The sequence below is a fragment of the Strigops habroptila genome, chromosome 2 (assembly GCF_004027225.2).
Source record: "Strigops habroptila isolate Jane chromosome 2, bStrHab1.2.pri, whole genome shotgun sequence".
In the NCBI taxonomy this organism is placed as follows: Eukaryota; Metazoa; Chordata; class Aves; order Psittaciformes; family Psittacidae; genus Strigops; species Strigops habroptila.
Genome location: NC_044278.2, coordinates 71,547,375 through 71,570,033, shown reverse-complemented (window position 1 = coordinate 71,570,033; position 22,659 = coordinate 71,547,375). Strand labels below are relative to the sequence as shown.

The 22,659-nt window shown below is 41.7% G+C and overlaps 1 protein-coding gene across 7 annotated transcripts in view; it reads right to left on the bottom strand.

Moving 5' to 3' along the window:
* The window catches only part of ABCC4 (ATP binding cassette subfamily C member 4), a 152,919-nt gene extending 136,732 nt beyond the window's left edge, over positions 1–16,187 (bottom strand). For 3 of the 7 annotated variants that reach the window (XM_030476125.1, XM_030476126.1, XM_030476127.1), the window contains exons 1-3: positions 16,005–16,187; positions 2,632–2,742; positions 289–409 (exon numbers count right to left, since the gene is read on the bottom strand). In XM_030476125.1, the coding sequence (XP_030331985.1) occupies positions 289–409; positions 2,632–2,742; positions 16,005–16,078 (306 nt within the window). In that variant the 5' untranslated portion in view covers positions 16,079–16,187. The remainder of the gene's footprint in view (positions 1–288; positions 410–2,631; positions 2,743–16,004) is intronic. The other 4 variants (XM_030476128.1, XM_030476129.1, XM_030476130.1 and 1 more) reach the window with 2 other exon arrangements.
* Between the last annotated feature and the right edge of the window lie 6,472 nt (positions 16,188–22,659).

Here is a 22,659-nt window from a genome sequence, read left to right as displayed (position 1 = left end):
GTCAAGGGCTTGTAACGTCTCAAAAATATTGCACTGAAATCAGCTCTTTGTTCCGCATCCATAATCCTGCAGTTGTGACTCAATTTTTCATTCTCTACAAGAGCTATGGCTCTTTTTTACTTTTCTGAGAGTAAGAGAGTTTTACTTTCCTGAGAGAGTATGTGAACATTACAGGTTCTCTGAACAGCCCAGCATGAAGTCACCAGGATGTATCATGCAATCTAAGAGGCCAAGTTTCACATTGCTGTTAGGTAAGAAGTGTGTTGTATGACATTTCACCCCACTTACCTCAATCATTGTGAAAATTCCAAAAACTAAATAGGATTTCCAGTAACAAAGAATAATGGCTTTTGTTAAATGTGGCATTTTTCCTCTCTTTTTTGCTTTTTGCACCTCTTTATCCCAGTACCTGACAAACAAAACACAAACATGATGGAGGACAGAAGTAAAACCACACGACAATTACCTGGAATAAAATACTTTCAGGTTTACAGCCGAATTGCCATGATCACTTTTATACAACAACACAAAATTAACAGATAGTCATGTTTTCTCATTTACATAAACATGCAGTACTTAGTATTATAGGCCTATTCACCCTTGTACAACCACAAACAATTCACCACTGTTGGCTACTATCGCCTTTGACATACTTGCTGATGAGGAACTCTTTTTTTCTTCTCCTCCCAGTTCAGACAGCCACTTAGATAAGTTAAGAGCCTATTACCATATGATCTCCTGACTATGGTCTAAACTGAGTTAGCACAGACCGTCTTTACTGTGCTATAAGCACTGCACTTCCCCAGGGAGGCTGTGATGCACAACCCCTTCTCATGCCTGGATCTTTCTTTTTTCTACCACATGCTTCGATGACGATAAGCAGATATGGCACAAGAGCAAAGGGAACTGTCTGCAGCAGTTTTGTCACCTAACACTCCACATGTCTCTGTGAAGGCAAGGATTACAGCAGCAGAGCGGCAAAGACCTTTGCATTACCACATATCTGCCCACAAGGAGGACACAATCTGTTCACATTAAAATCACAGACAGTAACAAGCAGCACAATTTTAACAAGAAAGTATCAGAACTTAAGCAGACTTCTTAAAGCATTCTGCTGTCAGACAGGATACTCCCCCTTGCTTCTGGAGGCTAAATATTTCTTGCCAGACCCTCCGACCTTGTTAGTTTGAGCGCTGAAATGAGTCTAAGGTGTGAAAGCCAAATTATTTTGCAACACAGCACACAAGTTTGAAGCATACAGTATGAATAAGAAAACTTCTTTTTTTTTTTAACCCTCTTGAAGGGCTACAGTGTTATCGTCTAAATGCTTCGGAATCAAAATTGAAACTGTGTAGATTCTGTCGTGTTTGCCCGCCCAAGAGAAAAGGCTACTTCCTTAGGTGGCTATTTATGAATTATATTGTGTGCTTCTTGGCCAAGTACACTACAGAACTAAAAACCACTTTTTTTTTTTTTCCTTCTGGCATGCTGTATTTTCTACCATTTCCTGACTCATGGAAAGTGTGCGCTTTTACTGTAAGAATTATTGGAAAGAGTCCATCTGCCTCCACAGCTAACTCCTTGAACTGCTTCAAGACACAGCCACGGAACTTGGCAAAGCTCTCCAGCTACAGAGATGTTAAAAGCTGCACTCCTGTGAGGTTATCACCTACCCTCTTTCTTCAGCTAACTCATCCAGAGCAGGATGATGCAAGACCTGCCATAACCTTTCATTCCCAGATTCTTTTTACTTCTTGAAAAGTCTCTCGTCCCAACCAAACTATCAGGAAAGTTGATTTGCTCTACCTTCAGTCTAATGGCAAGCAACAGCCAGGCCACAATTTCTTAATACAGAGGCCACCTTTCACCAGGAGACACCACTTCCTCCAATTATATTTAACAAAAGATTATTTGAGGACGAAAACATTAGCTATTGCAAGGTTCAAGACAATCGACAAACTGTTATTCTTGGAAGATATTTCACTATTAAAAAAGAGACAGATCCTTCTGGGTCCATAACAACATGACTTGGTACACAGTCCATGAAAGAGTATTTATAACAAACTAAAACCACCTCCTAGACACAAGCTTTTAGATGTCCAAGGCATTTTATCCACTTCACCAAAGAGTGGCATATTTTCAACATACCTACATTTATATACACACATACATGAAGGGCACGCAGCTGTCACTTAATTCAGTTTGTGCTCAAAACCAAAAACAACAAAGAAAAAACCCTAAAATTTTTCCCCACTTTCATACAGAGGAATTTTAAAAGTTTCCACAGCTATTCTACCCATGGACAAAAGGCTCAGATTAATCTATTGAGGATTACCGCAGTAACAGTGGATGAAAAGTCTTCTTTTCCAAGCATTCTGCAAAGCGTCAAGTTAATTATAAACGACATAATGGAATGACTCTAATGCATTTTCATGATGTATAACTTGAAAAAAAACATTAAAATGCTTCCATGGTAAACAAGTTCTAAATACTGCCCTTAGTTATTCAGCATTTTTAACAGCAGACCTTGTTAAACTTTACAACAACCTCTTTTAATTTTAGCACAGAAATAAAACTCTTGCTTTCCCCAGCAGAAATTCAATGAAAGAGAACAATCATTTTTCTCCTTACCACTGCAATTCTTCTCCAAGCTTCTCTGAGGAATCTTCTGGCAGCACTTTATACATATCATCTTCTTCGAGCTTCCGTTTATGGCCAATAATAAATATGGGATTCAACCACCTATTTAAATACAAATTATTAATAAACTGATCAGCAAACCAAAAGAGTAATTTCTTTACATATTAATTCTTCTATCCCTTTCCTGCCTTCTCTTCTCCTGCGCCACTCAACATCCATGCATTTTACTGCACTTTTCTCTTACCTAAGAATTAAGTCACCTCCCTTTCACAAATGGGGAAATATTTCCCATTTCCTAAAGCTATTTATGCCCCAAAGCACCCTACTCGACAGCCAATACAACCCTTCTTGGCCTTAAGGCAACTGCTTTCTTACAGTGTTTCCTTATGTTTAAGGAAAATTAGCATTCCTTTATATATTTAGGAAAAAAAAACAGAACCTAATCCAACTATTAAAATATTGACAGAGTTGTAAATAAAATCATCATACATATTAAAAGACATTTTTTGTAACCAGCATGACTATTCATTTACATGAGGAAAAAACTAAGTGCTGTTCAACTGCCATCTTGACAAACATTAAATGTCAGTAATTTAAAGACAACCACTCACATGTAAAAATGGGTAAATAATGGATTATTACTAGAAGTCATCTTAGCCATGTTTGGAAATATGAACAAAAAGCACACAGTCACAGTGTGCAGGTTCAAAAAAGGAAAATGCTGCCTAACAGCTCAGTTTCCTTAGTGGACAGATTTTTAAAAGCTCAGTATTTTATGAGAGCACTTTGAAAACAAATTGTAATGGTGCTACTGTAGATTTGTTGGAAAATGCAGTATTTTGTTAGATCAAATAATACTGTCAGGGAACAGTAAGACTAGCTTTTATGCACCTAGATCCTTCTTCAATCTTGAAACACAAGTCAAGAAGCTCCAAACAGTTTCAGCTGCACTCCACAGAGCAGACTGATGCATGGCAGAAAGCACAAAAGTGCCCAAGCTGTTCATGAGATGGAGCAAAGGAGAATGACACCTCCAAAACCACCATCAAGTGGGATCAACTTGTGAGGGAACTTGCAGTTTGTCACTTAGTTTGTCTCTCTACTGAATCCATGATAGCTGGTTTCCAGGAGAAATGCAGATTTTGGGTCTCAGGCCTACAAGTACTTTCTCAGCTGGTCAACATGATCAGAACCAATAGGTCAGGAACAGACCTGTTTTGGAAAACATATTCTTGCACTCACTGCAAGGTGTTTGTGCAATTTCAATTGCCTGTGAAAGTTCGTAACTGCTGTTTAGTATCTGATGCTTAATTATCCCCTGACTTCATCAACATAGTTTTTAAAAGAGCACCTGGTGCACTAGGTGAAGTGTATTATCTTCTGGAAGGCCTACATGTGAGAATTCAAAACTGGGATGGTTTACAATAAGGACATTTCTTTATTCACAACCACAACAGCGGTTATGAATACTCATCAACTAGCTTTGCACTTCTTGCTCAGGCATGTTCCAATTACATTTTGTATACACTGGCTTACAAGAAATTTGTTGATTAGTTTTGGGGCGGAGGGGCAGGCTGAACCCTATAAGAGGGGGCTCAGAGAGTTTCTTTGAAGATAGAACTCGTGCAAAAACCTTTCTCACAGTCTCCATGGCATAACTGCATATAACAAATCGGACTTAATAGTGTTTTTCCTTCACTGCTTAGCATGTTAGCACAGTGTTTGTGTGACTCATTCAAAGATTAAGTGTCTATCCTTAAAGTAACATCTTTGATGCCTAACAGCCCTTTTTAAACTCTTGGAGTGAGTACTAAAGATTTGTATATGTGAGCTGTTAAATCCTAAATGTATGTTAAAGGTACAATTAGAAACAGAAAGTACTTGTCAGACAAGTCTGTTGCTTGGACTGTATGGTCAAATAGCATCAGGGCCCACATCACTGCCACAACTTCCCTACAGGTCCTGACAAAGTGTCTCAAAGATCAATTGCTCCAGCCAGCAGAAGAGATGACTCTGCTCCACAGAAATATTTCTTCAGCCACAGTTCTCAAAGCCAATCACAGGTAAAACTAGACATGAGGCAAATAACCTCAAGGCCATTCAAACAATTTCTGCCTGCTGGGCAAGACAGGCTTTATGTGCTCCAGGACAGACAGTTATGGGAAAGATCTGCAGACTTCAGTCGACTCATGTAGCTGATACCAAGTGTTCCTCCTCTTGCGACATCAGTATTAGTCTAAAGAGTTACTCCATAAACAAGTCGCAGGTCTGTCTGACAGAGAAGAAGAGAACAAGTTCTCTTCCCAACTCCTTTACCATAAGAATCAGGATGAGGCAGCCCCTTCAGAAAAATAAAGGCATAAATCCTTCTCACATCTATGGAAATGGTTACGAGATTCCACCAGCTACTGTTGCCAAGGTGGTGAAAACAAAAATCGTTCTGATGTTTAACAAGGAACATAAATAAGATATTTATTACAGAATCACAAAATGGCTGGGGTTGGTTAGAAGGGACCCCTCTAAGTCATCTGGTCCAATCCCACCCTGCTCAAGCAGGGCCACCTAGAGCTGTTTGCCCAGGACCATGTCCAGGCAGCTTTTGAGTATGACCAAGAATGGAAGCTCCACAACCTCCAGTGGCAACCTGTGCCAGTGTTCAGTCACACTCACAGTCAAAAAGTGTTTCCTGATGTTGAGGGAACCTCCTATGTTTCAGATTGTGCCCACTGCCTCTTAACCTGACTCTGGGCACTATTGAAAAGACCTTGCCTCTGCCCACCTTGCACCCTCCCTTCAGATATTTATATACATTGATGAGATCCCCCAGACCCTCCTCTTCTCCAGGCTGAACAGTCCCAGTTCTCCCAGCCTTTCCTCTTAAGAGAGATACTGTAGTCCCTGCATCATCCTTTGACTTTCTCCAGCATGTCCATGTCTCTCTTGTACTGGGGAGCCCAGAACTCTGTGGCCTCACCAGTGCTGAACAGTGCTGTTCATTATTGGCATGTAGCAGAAAGCACAGAGGAAAATAAAAGACACTTAAAAATATATTTAAACATACACTTTTAAAAAACAAAACAACGCTCTTAATGTTACTCTGTAGAACACCATTCCTCTACTTTCACTTTTCAAAACTGTAAAAAACCCCACAACTGAGCCGCAGGAGGAACAATGCTTCTGTTGAGGGTGTCTGCTCCCAATATCAGTTTTATACAGCACTGCAGTCAATAGCAGCAGAAAGTGTTGACCACAGCGATAGTGTAGACCATGTGCAAAGCAACCGCATGAAACATAACAGAATGGTTTCAAGTCTACAGAATTCCTAGAATCATCTAACATATCCTTTGGCCTTGACTCCCAAAAATCTCTACTGATTATATACCCACCTCCACTGAGTTCTTATGGTTTGTAGCAAATCCCTTCTGTCCCTTCATCTCCACACCAATCAAGCACTGTACATACCATGAGACTGATTTTCCAAATGAGGTAGTAGATGGAGATAATAGCGCAGGGTAAAAACTGCCAAGAATCTGAAGGTTTTCAGACTATTAATTCCAGTGAGACCTAGTGCAAATTCGGGGCTTCTCACATTTTTCCATTAGTTTAATCCGTAATTTTGAAAACAGTAATACATGGCACTACAACCCTTACGTTAACATTAAAGAAGACAAGGAAAATCAATGTAGAGTATGCAGAAAACCATAGTAATTCATTTTGTGACTCATTTATTACAACATGGCAAAGACTCAGCACAAGTCCACATGTTTCTGTAGGCTTGGGGGGGGAAATCATAAAAAGAAGCAAGAGTAATCACCCATTGTTGAGCTTTCTGACTACTCTCCCCCAAAATACCCATCTTCAAGAGTACTACTACTTGTGGAGGTCTTGAGAGTACAAAAGCTTTTAACAGCATGTTGTGTTACTGTAGATTATACTTGAAGATCTTTAGAAGGTGGTTAAAAAATTTTCTTTTCAAATTACACTTAATCCTTGAAGAGCTTTTAGCCCAAGAATGAGGTCTTCTATTTGTCCGTTGCAAATTCTTTGTATGGCAAGAGCAGTTCAAGTTTCACATCTCACTGATGCGCCCTGAACTTCACGCTGGTAGGTCTGCTTTCAGACAGAAGACTTAGCAAATGCTCATATTCAGTCATTAAAGTAAAAATTTCCACCAGGATGCGACATGCAGATTACACCCAGTGGAATTCTCTGCACTTAGAGCAGAATTGAGACCAACCTATTTCACACAGCCTGCTCTTACTCGAGTCACACACTCCTAACAAGCAAACGAACCAAGCCCTTCTCTTGCCTGAAGGCTCAGTTAAATTAAAGAGTGCTGTAAGAGACTGTTAAAGGAAGCTGGCAAGTAAGGTAATGGCCTACATAAAGAACATCCCTGAAACCTGAACTTAGCCATGAAGGAAGACTTTTTGTTAGAGTGGTCTCTCTTTTGTCCAAACAGACATCAAGCTAACACTGATATCTTGAAAAGGGGAGTACAAAAAAGCCCACAGAAAAAGTAGAATTTGTTATTCTACACAGAAACCATGCAAGCTGCATTATTCTTTAATAAAAAAGCTAAAACCATAAACAAAATTAAAGATGTCCTAGAGAAATTGAGGGAATATATATGCAAACTACTCATCCCAAGAATGAACATAGAATAGACTCACTACCAATCTGTTGCCTGAATTAAAACAACATGGTGGAGAGGAAAGACTCACACCTCAGGCCCACATTTCTGTATGTCCCTCTGAAGAAGCTGTTCAACTTAAATAAAAATAAGACCCCTTAGCCACTGTGTTCTCTTTTCCCACGTATTTTCCTGTTTGCTAAGAATTTTGCATGATTATTTGGTTCTTACACATCACCTCATTTTAGACACTCTTTCAAAACACAGGGTTCACATGATGCTTTTCGAAGAGCTTAGCCCAAATTTTTGCTAGCATGAACTACAACATAAAAATGTGAGTATCTGGAAGAATCCTGAGTACCTTCTGTTCTACTGGGAATGCCTCTGTTCTACCAAGATGATTAGCTGATCAAAGGCATCAGTCTGGAAAGAAGACCAGAATTAGTCCCTGTTACTGCCAGAATACTGATGTCACTAGGAATAAAGATTAAAAAATAAATTTAAAAAATCCCTCTGTAACCTGGTGCAAACCCAAGAGATAGCCAACTGCAAAACTCACTGCTCTGACCCCAAAAAGCTTTTCACCTTTACAGCAGTACCTTGGGCACTGATAAAAAAGGAAAGTGATTCATTTCTGAACCAGCAGATACACAAAGACCACAATATAAACATTCACTTCCTGCAATTCCCTACTCCTGGATTACACACCCTGTAACATTACAACACAGTCAACCAGCCACAATTTACGTAGTTGTTCAGGAAAGTGCAATTTTTTACCAGCTGCAATTATAGCAGCTTCAAAAGAATTTCAGAACAATTCAAAGATCTTCAGAAAAAGCTCAGTGTTTCCATACCCTTGTAAGAGAAATTCGACATCAAGGGGAGGTCTCAAGTCACCCCCTTCTTCACGAAGATAGCATGCAAGAGAATCAGGCCCTATCCAAAGGCAGGGTCATTATGCAATCAGGATAGTCACGCTACTCTGTTTCATACATGAAATACAACTTCCTAAATGAGAAAACTTTTAAATTAGGTTTCCTAGCATCCCAAAAGAATTTCCTTTCAGCCAAAATACATCACACATAAGTTCATTAAACTAAAAGCAATGTCCAGCTGAACTGGTTCATTAACCCAGGGACAGGACCTGCTGCACCTCTGGATTTATATCATGTCCTGCTTGCAAATGCTCAAAAAAAAATACCATTCTCACACTGCAGAGCAGGCTTGCAGAGCTGGCCAGAAACACAGGCATATATTGCAAGTTCTTCATGAACTCAGAAAGTTTGTCACAGTACATCAGCCAAGACACATTTGGAATTACATGACAAATTTGGAATGACATTACAAAGCTGACACAAATAAAAAACCACCCCAAGATCAAAGGATGTGCCTGTCGGGCAGACATATACCCACCGGCTTCCATTGCCCTGACCAGCCACACAACAGTATCCCACAGTTGGTCACTTACACGCTACTGTACCTTCCTCTGCACAAGTGCAAAATGTTGTTCTCACCAGTTTCACAAAAGCCTTTGCTTTATCACAGGCCAAGTCAGAAAAATCAGACTACACGGGCTACTTTTCTTATTAGAAAAATCTTTTCTTTTTGTCCTTCTTTATTTGTAATTGTAGGCAGAAGTTTAACTTCTGGGTAATTTTACAGCACCCAGACGAAGCCACATCCTTTATACTCTCATCAACTAATTCCTTAAGGATGTGGCTTAAGAACTCGATTTTCCCCATTCCTCTTAAGCCTATTTGTGCATTACACTACAAGCATCATCTGTTTACATTCAATGTGCAGTTATTTTTCAACAGTTGCACAGGAGAGTCTTTCTTTACTCAAATTCCTCTACTGGGATTTCATGTCTCTAAGCAGCTTGGAAGCACTACTTCAACTACTAAGCTGCAGAGTAACACGTATTTCTTTCTCTTTCATCACCTACTTTGGAGCTGGTTTGTTGTTTTGGTTTTGGTTTTTTTTGTAAACTAAATGGGGTTTCCTCATGGGACCTTTTGATTATAAATCCACATTGATTATCCTCCATGGCTTACCCCGGGTGTGTACCTGCTTCGTTGTACTGTTCACTGCCCACCTTCATGACTTGAAGTTCTACACCACCAGTGCAAATCCAACACTGCTGTGTGCTTGCTCTCAGTCCAGAGGAGCATGGCTGGGATGGGATGTAGAGACAGAAGGACACACACTGACAGTCTCCAGTATTATTTTGCAAGAATTCATAAATATTGGAACAGTTTGTAGTCATCATGTCATTATTTTTTTAAAACCTATCTGTATTTCATATGCTCACCCATGCTCTTCAGTAAGCTGCCTTTTCCTACTTCCCTTACCAAGGCAGTCACCTACAATTAATAAAGTAAACAGAGTCAGTTCTGGTATTTCTTGAGATGTTTTTCAAACGGTGTTTTTGTTGCAACTTCCCTCCCTGGCTTACTGCAGCTTAAACAGTAGATTTTCTCATTGCTTACAGTACGAAAAAACAGGAATACAATGAAATTACTTCAAAGCCATGTTAACTCAAAAACACCCTTCAGGCTTCCAGTTGCAATGCCAGACTGTATTAACCTTTGATACTCAGCTTCATCTCATTTTCCGAGCTGGTGCTTTTTCACAGGACAGCGTAAGCAGCTAAGCTGCTGAACATCCACTTTCCGGTGCTGCCAGTAACTCAATTGGTATTTAATTGCACTTATTGCAGGCTATTTTCATGCTGTTCAGCTACCCTGCGTCACCCAGGTACGAGATACTTGATTACTCTAATGTACTTCCCGATATTCCAGATGGCAAGAAAAAGTACAAACAGGGTCAGGAAAGAGAAAAAAAAAAAAAAAAAGCAGTTACTGCTGCAACAACTTAGCTGGAGTAAGCACCTGCTTCATCATCTGAAAAATGCACCTAAAAACTTATAGCTTCCATACACGTTTAATAGAAAAAAGCATCAACCAACAAGAAGAAAAAGGCTCAGACCCTGAAGCCAGTGTTATGCAGAAAGTTTTGTTCAGCATTATAGTTTCTGATTTCAATTTCCAAAAGAAAATGCAACTGCTGAAACCTAATGGTAACAATTTCTGTATTAACTTCCTTTCTGACAAGTAATGGAACTAGGAAGATTTAAAATCACCTGTGAGTTCACACTGGTATTACAAGTGGTTTGGTGCCAGGGATACAAAAAACCACCCCCAAAACCCAGATAATTGGTCTTTTTCACCTTCCACTTCCAGAATCTGTGTTATCTCCATCTCCACCCTACTTAAAGCCTTGAAGAATTTTCTAGAAGTGGGGACAAAAAAAGATTTCTGGAAAAAAAGAAAAAAAAAAACCAACACAGCACAACATACTCCTAATTTTGAAGTTTTGCAGGAATTGAGAGACATTTTCTGTCATAAACGCTACAGCATGCTTTACTTAGGGCATTGCAAAGGCAAACAGGTTTGGTGGTGTACTCAAAACAGTCATCTGATAGCGTATCTGAGCACAGATATTTACTGTAGAAAGCAAGTGCTCACATTATGATGATTTATACACACTTGTCGACGACAATACAATCGATCTAGCACTCTTTACCCACATATTTAACTTCACTAGCTCACAAACAATGATTTTCAACAGTATTTTCTTCTGCATAATACAGCTACCTTGCAACTAAACAAGTACAACTCACAAATAAATGCAGTAGTTCAAGAGACTGAATGATTCAAATTTGACTATAGGGTACTAAATATCTGACAAATGAACAAACAAGACATTATCATTAAACAAGGTTGTATGTATGATCCTCAGTCTTTTTTCAATCAGGAGAAAAAGTGCCATTTCATTGTCTGGGTACTGAAAATGTGTTTTCTGTTTAGCTATACTGAAAATGCTTACATCTTTCTTCAGAGTTTCTTACATTACCACAATTGTCCTGCACTAGTAAGTCAATAAATGAATAAATGAAATAAAACCTATCTTCCTCAGAGATCTTTACAAAGTGGCATATGTTCGGAGTCACCACCATCACCAATTTCAGGGAACTGGTGGGATGGCAAATTGCAATGCCTGATGCTAATGATATATTCATTTGCTACCTGAAGAACATGTAAAATCCTCACAGGCAGATCTATTCACTGACACAGTAAGGAACATGGACCAGTTTTAACGGTGGCACTGCTGGACTCAGGCTGGAACTTCCAAGCAAGGCAATGAATTCTTTCCCTAACTTCCATTCAGTGCAAGGCAAGATATGCTTTTGAAGAGAGCAACATTACAGGACTAAAACGCAGGCAATACTTTGGCTTACTCAGAAGCCCAACTAAATCAGCCAGTGGCCCTTCTGGTTCTAAGCTATAGAGCGAGAGAGGAGGGAGAGGAGGAAGACATTAATGAAAGTGTGTAGTTATTTATGGTGCTACTAGAGAGGTATGTGACATGACTGCATTTGGTCAGACAGCTACATACTGTGCTGTCATCACCGAAAACCTTGGGACTCAAATGCTTGTGCTTACCTCATTCAGTTCACACTTCAACAAAGGTAAAGATTTTTTTCACTCCCACTACACTCCAACTCAGAGATGTGAAGACAACTTAGTGGTTTTGTCATTTTCCCTAAAGCACATGCTTAGTAAGCCAAGAACAATGCTGTCAGACACCAACAGGTAATGACAAACCAATCGTTTGTTCCTTGGGATGATAACTGCGCGGATGCCTTGAGGCAAGTTTTCAGTTCACGTGTTAATGCAGCCATTTTAATGGCAGTTGCCACATGTCAAGGGATGATGTAAAAAGGCACCCGGCTTCAGGATGGTGACAGAATTCAGTGCTCCAAAGTAGCCAAGAACTTGTCATAGTCACAGCGAGTCTGTGATGGATAAGTAATTATTACTAAAAATAAATTATGAGTGTATGAAATTTAGTAGGATTTTAATTTCTCTTATTTTTCTGAGCAAAACCACTGGATACCCTTTCCAGGGCGTTCCAGCTTGCCCTCCTTCTCATGTTATTAACAGTCCAAAAGTCTTATAAACTGAATCATAGCCCATGTTTTGTGACCTTCCACTGAAGTGGACTTGAAGCCTGAACAACAGAGTGCATAACAATTCAACTGCCATACAGTTAGAATATATTTGATAATGCAAGGGAGCAAAAGCTATAAGCAAATAAAAATACACCTGCTACTTAATGAACATGCAAGCTCAAAGATGTGTTAACATTTAGAAAAGAGAAATACTTTTATTATTGATTTATTAATACAGTTATTAATTTAATACTCCCCATCACTACCCCCAGCAGAAAAAAATATGTGAAAAAGCTCTTCTCAACTCAAAGTACGGAGTATAAGGCTTTCTGAACTCAAAACACTTTCTACAACAGAATAGCTGTCTGAACATGAAAAACACTGGACTGAATTCTCTCTTTCTTGGACATACCTAAAAAAGAAAGAAAATCCTGCTATCCATCCTGCAAAGCCCTCACTCTCAGCAGCAAGCTGAGCCAGCAATAAAAAATGAAATTTAAAAAACAAAACAAAACAAACAAAAAAAAAAACAACCCAACACCGCACAACAAAACACAGATTAAGTAAACCAGAAATATGCCTCAGCTTTGCTAACTTTATAACTGAACTACCAGTCAGAGCTTAAAGACATGTGGTGAGTATGGGAACTTATTACTGTAACTACTGACCTTCAGAGTCATATCTGGAACATCCAGAACAACAATATGGGCTTGATAATCCTATGTTAGTGCAGATAATTCAGTGAGATATAGGGAAAACAAGAATATTTTGTGACTGCCCTGATCTTCATACTTCTGTCAGAAATAGTTTTTTATTCTTGTGACAACCAGACTAATATTACACAAGGGATGCATTATAAAAATAACAATATTCACACACTATCCAGATGCTCCTCTTTCCCATGAATGTACTACTAGAGCATTTAATGTTCATCAAGCTCATACTTGTCAAAGTCACAACCCAAAAGCAAGAAGGCGAGCTTTGAACAATGGGAGAAGAATGTGTCTTCAGCCTACACACTCATTACCTTGGCTTTATAATTCAATGAAAACATGACTTCTTTTCTCCTGTGAGTTTGATCCTGTTTCTGCTAGGCAATAATTTTGGCTTTTCTTCTTCACCACTGGCAACAAATTAGAGGGTGCTTCCTTACGATGGCGAAATTGCACTTTTGGAGCAAAACATAAATAAGATAAAAACAAGAAGGACCCCTGCCCAGCTACCTGCCCTACTTTCTACCCTCATTGACAACATGCAGCCAACACCTGGGATTTGGGAGAGCAGAGCAGGCACACTCCAGCAATCACATGGTGGTGGTTGTGGCTTCTCCCAGGCCGGCCCTCCTCAAGCACTGTTTTTCTAGTTCTCCAGCCGAAAACTTCTCAGAACATCCTGTTTGAGACGGCAGTTAAAATGAAGCAGCACCGAAGCAGTACTCACATAGCTGTCTGCCGGATGCTATATGCTTTGGAGAAAGGAAGAGCAATTCTTGAAGCTACTCCTAAAGTGAGCTTTATAGCTAATGAAGGGTGGTTCAATACTTCCTCGATTTTATGTAAAACCGTATTAAACTGCAGAAAAGTGACAGCCCCTGCTTACTCAATTTAAGCCACTGCAGACAACATTTCAGCTGAAATTTTCACTAAGAAAATACTAATGCTTTCTGCCTAGTAAATATCAAGGACATACAGGTATTTTTCATTATGACATGCAACACAGGTAAAAGAGATTTTAAAAGGGTTTTTCCACTCTTGTGAATTATACAGCTGTGAAAGCCTGAAACCAGTACATTGGGCAACTTTTAAAGCTTTTCATATCCCACTAAACCCTTTTTCAAAGCACAAGCCCTAAAGTTATAGACTACCATCTGACTGCAAAGCATGAAGTCCCAGTTGATCTCTGGACTTTCAGCAGGCCTGTCATCCCATAAGCAGACTTCCACCTACCCTTCCCTTCACACAATGAGAACCTACAAACATGTCTGGAGCAAAAAGAACCTTTCAGGTCCTCACCTAAAACCTGGGAAATTTAAGGTACTTTGCTGTTGCTGTTGAACTCTTCACTGCAATACCTAGAGACTGATATAGAAGGCTTAAAAAAGGATGATATGATTAGTCAGGAAACTAGCTACGAGCACTGCACACTTCCTTTTTCACATTCAGCTGGGTTGTTTCTGGCAAAACTACCAGTAACACCACAAGATTCCAGCAAAGGAAAGGGTACTGAATAGAAGCAGCCCTGGAATGCTACATGGCCAACTGAGGTTCTTCCCATCCCATTCTGCCTGGGTTTCCAAGCAAAGCTATTTCCAACACTGACACCCCACCATCAAAGAAGAAACTAGAAGTCAAAATGCTGAACACGGAGAGCCCTGCGCAAACATACAGCCTCCTTTTTTCCCCTCTTTTTGCACAGAGTACCTCTAAGGACATCTCCTTGACTGAAAATTTGTTTAGCTAAAATTTGTCAGGGCTTCTCCCTACCTTTCAAAAGGGATTTCTGCACCTGCTCAGAGTTGCTTACAGGATCAAAGAGGTTTTCACTTGCTTTTCAGAGGCTTCCAAAAAAAGAGCCCCACCTGCCATGCCCCCCTTTTTTCCCCCTTCTCCACCACAGAACACAGCATGCCCGCCCTGACTCAGGCTGCAGTAGGTGAAGCAGAATCAGCACTACCTCTGTAACTGCGCTCTTCCAAAGAGGATCTGCTAAGACAGACAAGCTTGAAGCTCTCTCATTTCACTTTGCACCTCTTTTCCTGTTATATTTCAAAGCAACTACACTGTTGAGCTGTTAATTCCTCACTGCTTTGAGAAATTTTACATACCCATGCCAAGGTCCCCACTAATAAGAACACAAGCGCTAACTTTGGACTAGTAGTCATCTGGTCCCATGAAAGTTTGTGGAGCACTTTTGCAGCCCCTGCCTTCGCTCTGCGACACCGGAAGTCTCCCAAGAGCCAAGGCAGCAAACCGACTGCAGCTGAAACGGGGATGAGAGCAGCCAGGCTGCTGCCCCGCCATTCCTTACATCGGGAAACTCCCACGCCGCTATTCAGCTCAGAAACCACCTCGTTCAAGCGAGGAAAGCCCCACACCGAAGGCGAGATTAGCAAACCCTACCGAGATGAGCAATACCTGGCCGCGATCCGTTATGCAAGCGGGGAAGCGGAGCAGTGCCAGGGAGCAGCCCTGCATCCCCTGCCCGGCCGGTGGGACCCGGGCGAGGAGGCGCAGGGCGGCGGAGGACGCTCCCGCAGCTCCCGAGGGAACCGAACACGTGCTCCAACGGGGCGCCGGGGCAGCCCCAGGCGGGCAGGCCGCGGGCTGCGCTGTCCCCGCACCGCCGCCGGGGATTACCGCCCGCCGCGGGCTGCCGGCTTCACCTCAGGAGACCTCGCCGCGCTCCCGCAGCCACCTGCGTGCCAGCGGCTGCCCGGCCGGCAAGGCTGACACGCCGGCGCCGAGCCGCGGCTGCAGAGTTACTACCGGCAGCCGGCGGGGGAGCGCCGGCCGACACCTCCCATCCCCCCCGCCCGCCGCCGGGGCGCCCCGACCCTCCCGGGCTACCCTCACCCGGAGCTCAGCACCTACACCCCATCCCCGCCGGCTGGGCCCCGCAGCCGAGCGGCCACGCGAGGCGAGGCGAGGCGAGGCGAGCGGCGCTAAGTCCCGGCGTGGCGCCGCCGCCCTCCCCCCTAGTCCTAGCCCGTGCGCTCACCAGAAGAAGAGCCGGGAACAGAGGTTGGCATCCCGCAGCGGGTTGGGCTTCTCCTCGCGGGGCACCGCTTCCATGCCGCCCGCCGCGCCAACCCGCCCTGGCGAGGGCGCAGGACCAGATGCGACTTCTCACCGCGGCAGCCGCCGCCGCTGTGCCGCCGGCCGGCGCTGTTTCCGGCAGCGCTGGCACCCCCATCTCGTCCCTCCCTCCTGCCGCAGGACGCCTCCTGCCGGCCCGGCTCGCCCGCGGCTCCCGCCACAGCGCAGAGCTGGGGCGCCGGGCAGCACCGGGAACCGCCCGTCAGGCCGGCCGCGCCTCCATCGGCGGGGGATGAAGGCCGCACCTCTCCTAGGGGGCACCGGCGCCGGGCGGCCGTGGGTCACCTCAGCGCGGGGCCGGCCTCGGGCCGGGGGTACCTTGCTGTTCTCCCCCTAGTTTCTCGCCTCTGTGTGTGTCCCTTCTAGATGGAAAGCATCTTCTCGATGAGTACAGCGCCAAGCACCTTTTTGGACAGAAAACCACATTTCGGGTCAGGGGTGAGTCCACTTAATAGGACCGAACATCACCAGCAATGCTTGCTGTCACCTCTCCTTCCCAGATGTTGCAGATGCTTCTATTGCTCCATCCCTTGCAGTGTTCAAGGCCAGGTTGGACGGGGCTTTGAGCAACCTGGTCTAGTGGAAGGTGTCCCTGCCCATGGCGCGGGTGGTGGAACCAGATGAACTTTAAGGTCCCTTCTAACCCAAATCATTACGCGATTCTGTGATTCTGTTAATAAAAATAAAAATAAAAACAACAACAAAAGACTCCTCATCATTTAACAACCTTTAGGACAGCTTGGTGGTACAAAGGAAAGAGTAGCTATTTAATTCCAGGAGATGGTACATCACAGAAACCCTTGAAGCCATTCTCAAAAGTTCAGCAAGTGATCACCATACTCCTCTCCAGTACTGTCACTGTGGCCTGCCACAGGGAGTACAACCGAAGGGAGTAGAGGAAACTGCAAGAGGCTGCGGGATATGTATCTTTAACAAATAACTTAGTCTCCATGACAATATAATTGGCAGCATTGGATCCCTGCCATACTGCTATTTTTCTGTGGTCTCAGAATCACAGGATGGCTGTGGTTGGAAGGGACCTCTGGAAGTCATCTGGTCCAACCCTGCTGCTTGAGCAGGACAGTCTAAAGGTGGTTGTCAGGACCATGCCCAGATAGATTTTAAAGATCTCCAAGGTTTCCACAACTTCTCTGGGCAACCTGTGCCAGTGCTTGACCACCCTCACGATGTTCAGAAGGGACCTCCTGTATTTCAGGTTTGGACCTAGTGTTGACCCCTGATACCAACAGCTATATCCTCCAACTAGACTTTGTACAACTAATCACAACCCTGAGCTCCTGGACTCCTTCCCAGCCCAGCTGAGCCAGCCCCAAGACAGGCACCATTCTTATGTTCTGTGTATTCATCTCATGCCCCCAGCAGCAGCCAGCCTTGTCTCTTCCCACTAAAATGCATTGCCAGTGAAACAGTTTACAGTGCTGCTTACCTTATAGGCATTGGACTCGGCACGTTGTTGAGATAGAAGAGGGGTAGAGTCTGGGCCACACTGTATTATTGAAGGAACAGCATCAGTTCACGCTTGTAAGGATGTTATGATAACAATAAGTCAGACAAATTAAGCTTAAGCTTGCTGTCAGTGAACACTGATGGGGTTGGCAGCAGCATGCGCTGCTTGAGTGTAGACAACATGCCACAGAATGTTGCAAGCACTGAGTTGTACACCTGTCAACAACTGTCTGTAGATCCTTCAGATTAAAAACAAGGAAATAAACTTACAGAAATAGTGCAGTGGTTTGAAAGGACACACTTTAAGGAAAGAGTGCTTATGTATTCCAAAACCTGAATAATTAATTTAAATCATCTCCCAAAACATATGAAGAAAACCTCTACCCATCAGCAAAATCTGGCAGGTTTAGATTTCTGTGAAGCAAATTTGTCTAACTTGATACTCATAAGAGAGTTAAAAGGTATGACAGCCCAGTGCAAGTCCAAAACCACCAGTAAAGTTTGGGTCAAGCAGTGGGAGAAAGGAAGATGTAAATCTAAAACTGACTTTTCTTCATGAAGCATTACGTTTGTGAAGTAGATATGCAACGAAAGATTATCCAAACATTTCTTAGTTTGGGCAAGGAAATAGAATACTGGTCATTAACAAGCAATTTATTTTAAAAAATGTAGTTAAAAGTATTAAAGTAAAATATTAAAGTAAATTTTTCCAGTGTGATTGTAATGGTAGGAAAAGGACAAAGAACAGACTTTAAGAAGTACATTTTTCCTTTGCCAGCCTGATCAGCGACAAATGTTGGCAGTAATTAGTTTTAAAATAGATACTAGTGTTTACTTACAAGTCCAAAACAAAACACTCTGCAAAATCTTGGAGAAGGAAAAACTAAAAAGGAAGGGGAAAATAAAATTCAACAAAACCCAGAATATCCTGAAAGCCAAATGAATCTGTAACTCTAACTGTCAAGTGTGCAAATAACCATTAGAAACTAATGCAGTAATAAAGAAATGTGAAGCAATTAGCAACTGAGATGCTCAAGAAAATCTGAGACTGCATATGGACAGGAAGGGGAAGGGAAAATAGCACAATAATGAAATTAATAATCTTCTTTCTGTTTTAGAGAGAAAGAAAAGCAAGATACAAACAAACTAATCAAAGCGCAGCCTAGAAAATCTGCAACATGGGTAACACTCTAGCAAAGCCAACTATTCACATAGGATAATGGCCAAATTAAGGCAGTGGCATCTGAGTTAAACCTGTTATGCATATAACATATGCATACATATTATATATATGCATATATATATAACATGTAACAAGGGAAATCAATTCTATGATCACAGAGGATGTTACAAACATGAAAACACACAAGATTCCCTGTTTATTCATTGCACAAGAAAGACCATAATCACTCAATAAGCATCTGTATAATGTGTGGCTTGAAGCCTTCTTTGCTCTACTCTCTTCTCATTCTGAATACAGTCAGGCTGATGAGTTTCTTCATGTGCATTTTCTATGGCACTTATCACTAGAGTACCAGAAGTTCACAAACATCTGCTTTTCTCAGAACCCTGAAGAGATAATTGGACAGTTTCAACTGAATCCCAGATGGTGAATGAAAAAGCGCTTGGATCTTAAGGTGAAATATAGCCACTGATCCCCATTATGCAATAGGAACCTCACTAGGTTTATGTAATAGGAAATTCCCATTATGCAATAGGAAAGCTTACTCTTACGGATGCACTATAACCTTTCCCTTTTAGACAAGCAGCCATTGATTTCAGGGCTGAACAATTTCTCCATGTCATACCCCAGGGCCTTGAAAGAGGCACCTAGAGAACCAAGACATGTGCACAAGTGTGCCTGAAAAGAATGTATAAAAGATTTGCTGAGCACTACATTGTGTCTCTGGGGCAGTACTAGGGGCAGAGTCAGATTCAAAACTGAAAGACATCAGAGGGAGTAGTTTCCCAAAGACAAGCTATGATAGCAGAATGCAAAGGCTTTACAACAGTACATTTAATGTTTTTAACATTAAACAACAGTTTAATGTTTTTTCGATTGAAGCCAGGCAGAAAGGCAGACCATATGCCTGCCTGACAAACCAAACAGGCAGCCTTGTTTGCTGCCATGCCATGGGCAAGCACGCAGGCTGTCCCCCTGGCTGTGAGCCCAGCTTGTCACTGTCCGGTGGCCTGACTCATCATCTCGCTGACGTATCCACCGGAGAGTAGTTTCTCATCCTTCTGCAATACAGACACAGCAGCCTATTCTTGTTCAGCTGCAGAACACAAATGTCAATGCTGCAGAACCAAGCTGTGAGTAATTTTACTATTTGAGTCAGTGATCAGTGTGTGATACCAGCAGTCTTCCTCGGATGCTCTTCCTGTTTCTTCTTGTTACCCCACTAGCCATCTCTATTTTCCTCATATCTTTTTCTACATCCCCATGTCGATTTTATACATGCCACAGTTTCTTAATTATACTAATTGACTTATTCATTCTCCTTAAATTAAGGTGCAGTTCAGGTGTCTAAGCATAGGTGCCTTCTTCCATCTCAGACAAGGTGGGATATTCCATTCAGCCACAAGTTATCATTCCAGAAGATTTCAAGTCTTCCATTATTTGTGTTGTATCTGCCCACCCCACGCTCATGTCTCTGATGCTTTATAATTGACAGTGGGCATCTATGTTTAAACAAATGAATCTCACCCTTCACCTTCACTACTGAGTCAGTCTGGGTTTTAAGCCAGAGTCCTCTCCATCTTTGATTACCACAATAAGGTTATTTTGGCCAATATGGTTCTCCCCAAAAAAACTTTAATTTCCATTCACATTTGCCTTTCTAAATGTCAACACACACACACACACACACACACACACACACAATATATATATTTCTGTTAACTTTCATAGTTCAGTTCTTTTGATGTTTGGATGTCCACTTATTTGCTTTACACAAAACTATGTTAACATCATTTATCCATAACAAATAGTTTGTATTGATGATCTGCTAAGATTCAAAACCAATTACTTTTTATTAAATTAAATATTTGATGCAACAGAAAAGTATCAGAAAATGTTGTACTAAAAGTTAAAATTTACACACCTACCACCTGTTCAGCTGCCCCTAACAATTTCATCTCCATACTTCATGAACATACTTAGAGACTGATATTTCTGTTGGGTTATTTGGATGAGCTTGCAGCAGGCCTTCAGCAGCAGCTTCCCGTGCTATTAGTTAAAACACCAGATTATGTGTTTTTACAATATTGCTGTCGTGAGCTACATAGCCCTCCCTTCTATATTCCTAAGCAGCTAAGAGCTTATTTCACTGTTCTAGTCTCACGAGGTAATAGACATTAAATTTCCTGCTTCTATTCATTACAGTTTCAAGTCTTCCATTTTTTAACCCACATCTCTAATGTTGATAATATAGCTTCTGAAGAGCAAAGCTTTTCTTTAGATTTTCTTTCAAACGGTATGTTGCAGAAAATCTTGCCCTTCATTTGCCTTTTTTCTATCCTGATCTCTTGCTTTTTTAGCTTAATACTAGCCTACACAGCCCAGGATAATCTCCAAGCAACAGTGAATTACAGAAACAGGAAAATTAAATTGAACTAGTTTCAGGGAAGGGTGAGTCAGCAAACAGAAAACAAACTTGTGTAAGTATTGTGCAGACTCTGACTGATGGCCTAGGGAAATGAAGACTTCTCATCCCTGACATTTAAAAAACAGATTAGATTGTTTCTGCGAGGAGCAGGGAGTTGGACTCGATCCTCCTGGGTCTCTTCCAACTTGAGATGTTCTGTGATTCTATGTTTCTATAATCTCTGTCATGACGTTTGCTCAACATAGGCAACCTAGTCCAAAGGTAGAAAGTGGATTAGCTGACCTCCTGACATCTGTGTTTTCTGTGAATGCCAGTGCCCATGGACTCATTTGACTAGGCAAGATTGCCAGGGTATTGTCATGACTTCCACACAACAAAGCGGAAATTATTTTTTAAAACCTCTTCTCAGAGCCTGGAGGTGAATGGTAGATTTCCACTTCCATTCATGTTGGTCTGATTCCAGTGATACTGTGCCCTTGCTGTAAAAATTGGAGGATCAAAAGATCCTTTTGATCTGAGTACAAGTTTTGTCTTAATTTTCTAAAGCAACATTTAGGACATACAACACTGAAAAATGAAGAATTCAAGTGGCTTTGGTTAGAAACCTCTGTTTTCAAAAGTGACTAAGAACGAACAAACAATATTCTTCCACTTGAGTTAGTAAAACCTGTGGTTCTTTCAAGGCTTTTCTTGATTACAGCATTCTCTTGCATTTTCCACATTCATTTACACGACATGGTTTCCATCGCATGATCTCTTTTATTTGGTGTCAACCTAAATAGGCAAGAGGGAGAGGAGAGACATCAGAAATGGAATCATGGAAGGTTTCCGTTGCCTGAGGAGTAAAGAAGGAAGGAAAAAGCAGATCATGAGCACTCATGCATTTACAAGCCACACAGCAAAACAGTCAGCAGGTCCACCATTATGTCCCAGATGTTTCCGGTTGCTCTTGAAGCCACTCTGCTTCTATGCTAAAATCAGAAAAATAGGCATTGTACAGATGGTCAAACAAAACTGCCTTTCTTCCCAGAAAAATTCCTTTCCCTCTAGTAATAACGCAAATAATCTACAAGGTCCAGAAGAAAAGGCATGTAAGTCACTTTTCAGAACGAAATGTCACTGTCAAGGTCATCTGGATCCTCATCGTATTTCATTTGGCATTCCCAAACTTATGTTTAAGAAAGTTATTTTTGGCAACAGCAAGGGGACAGAAGACAACACAGACAAATTCATAGGTTACTACATAGATCTGAGTTTTTTTTCCTTCTGTAACACAAAGCTGCAGAAAAGCTTGCTTAAATTGAGTGGCATGGTGTGGCTTTTGCCCTACTGGGAGTTACCAACTATGATGGGATGTTGGACATAATTAAAATTATTTCTTTTGTTATAAGACAGTTCTTTCAACCTCGAAATAGTAATTGCAGATGGTAGCTTCAGATCTATACACTTTCAGATCTATACACTAGAGATCTTCAGTCT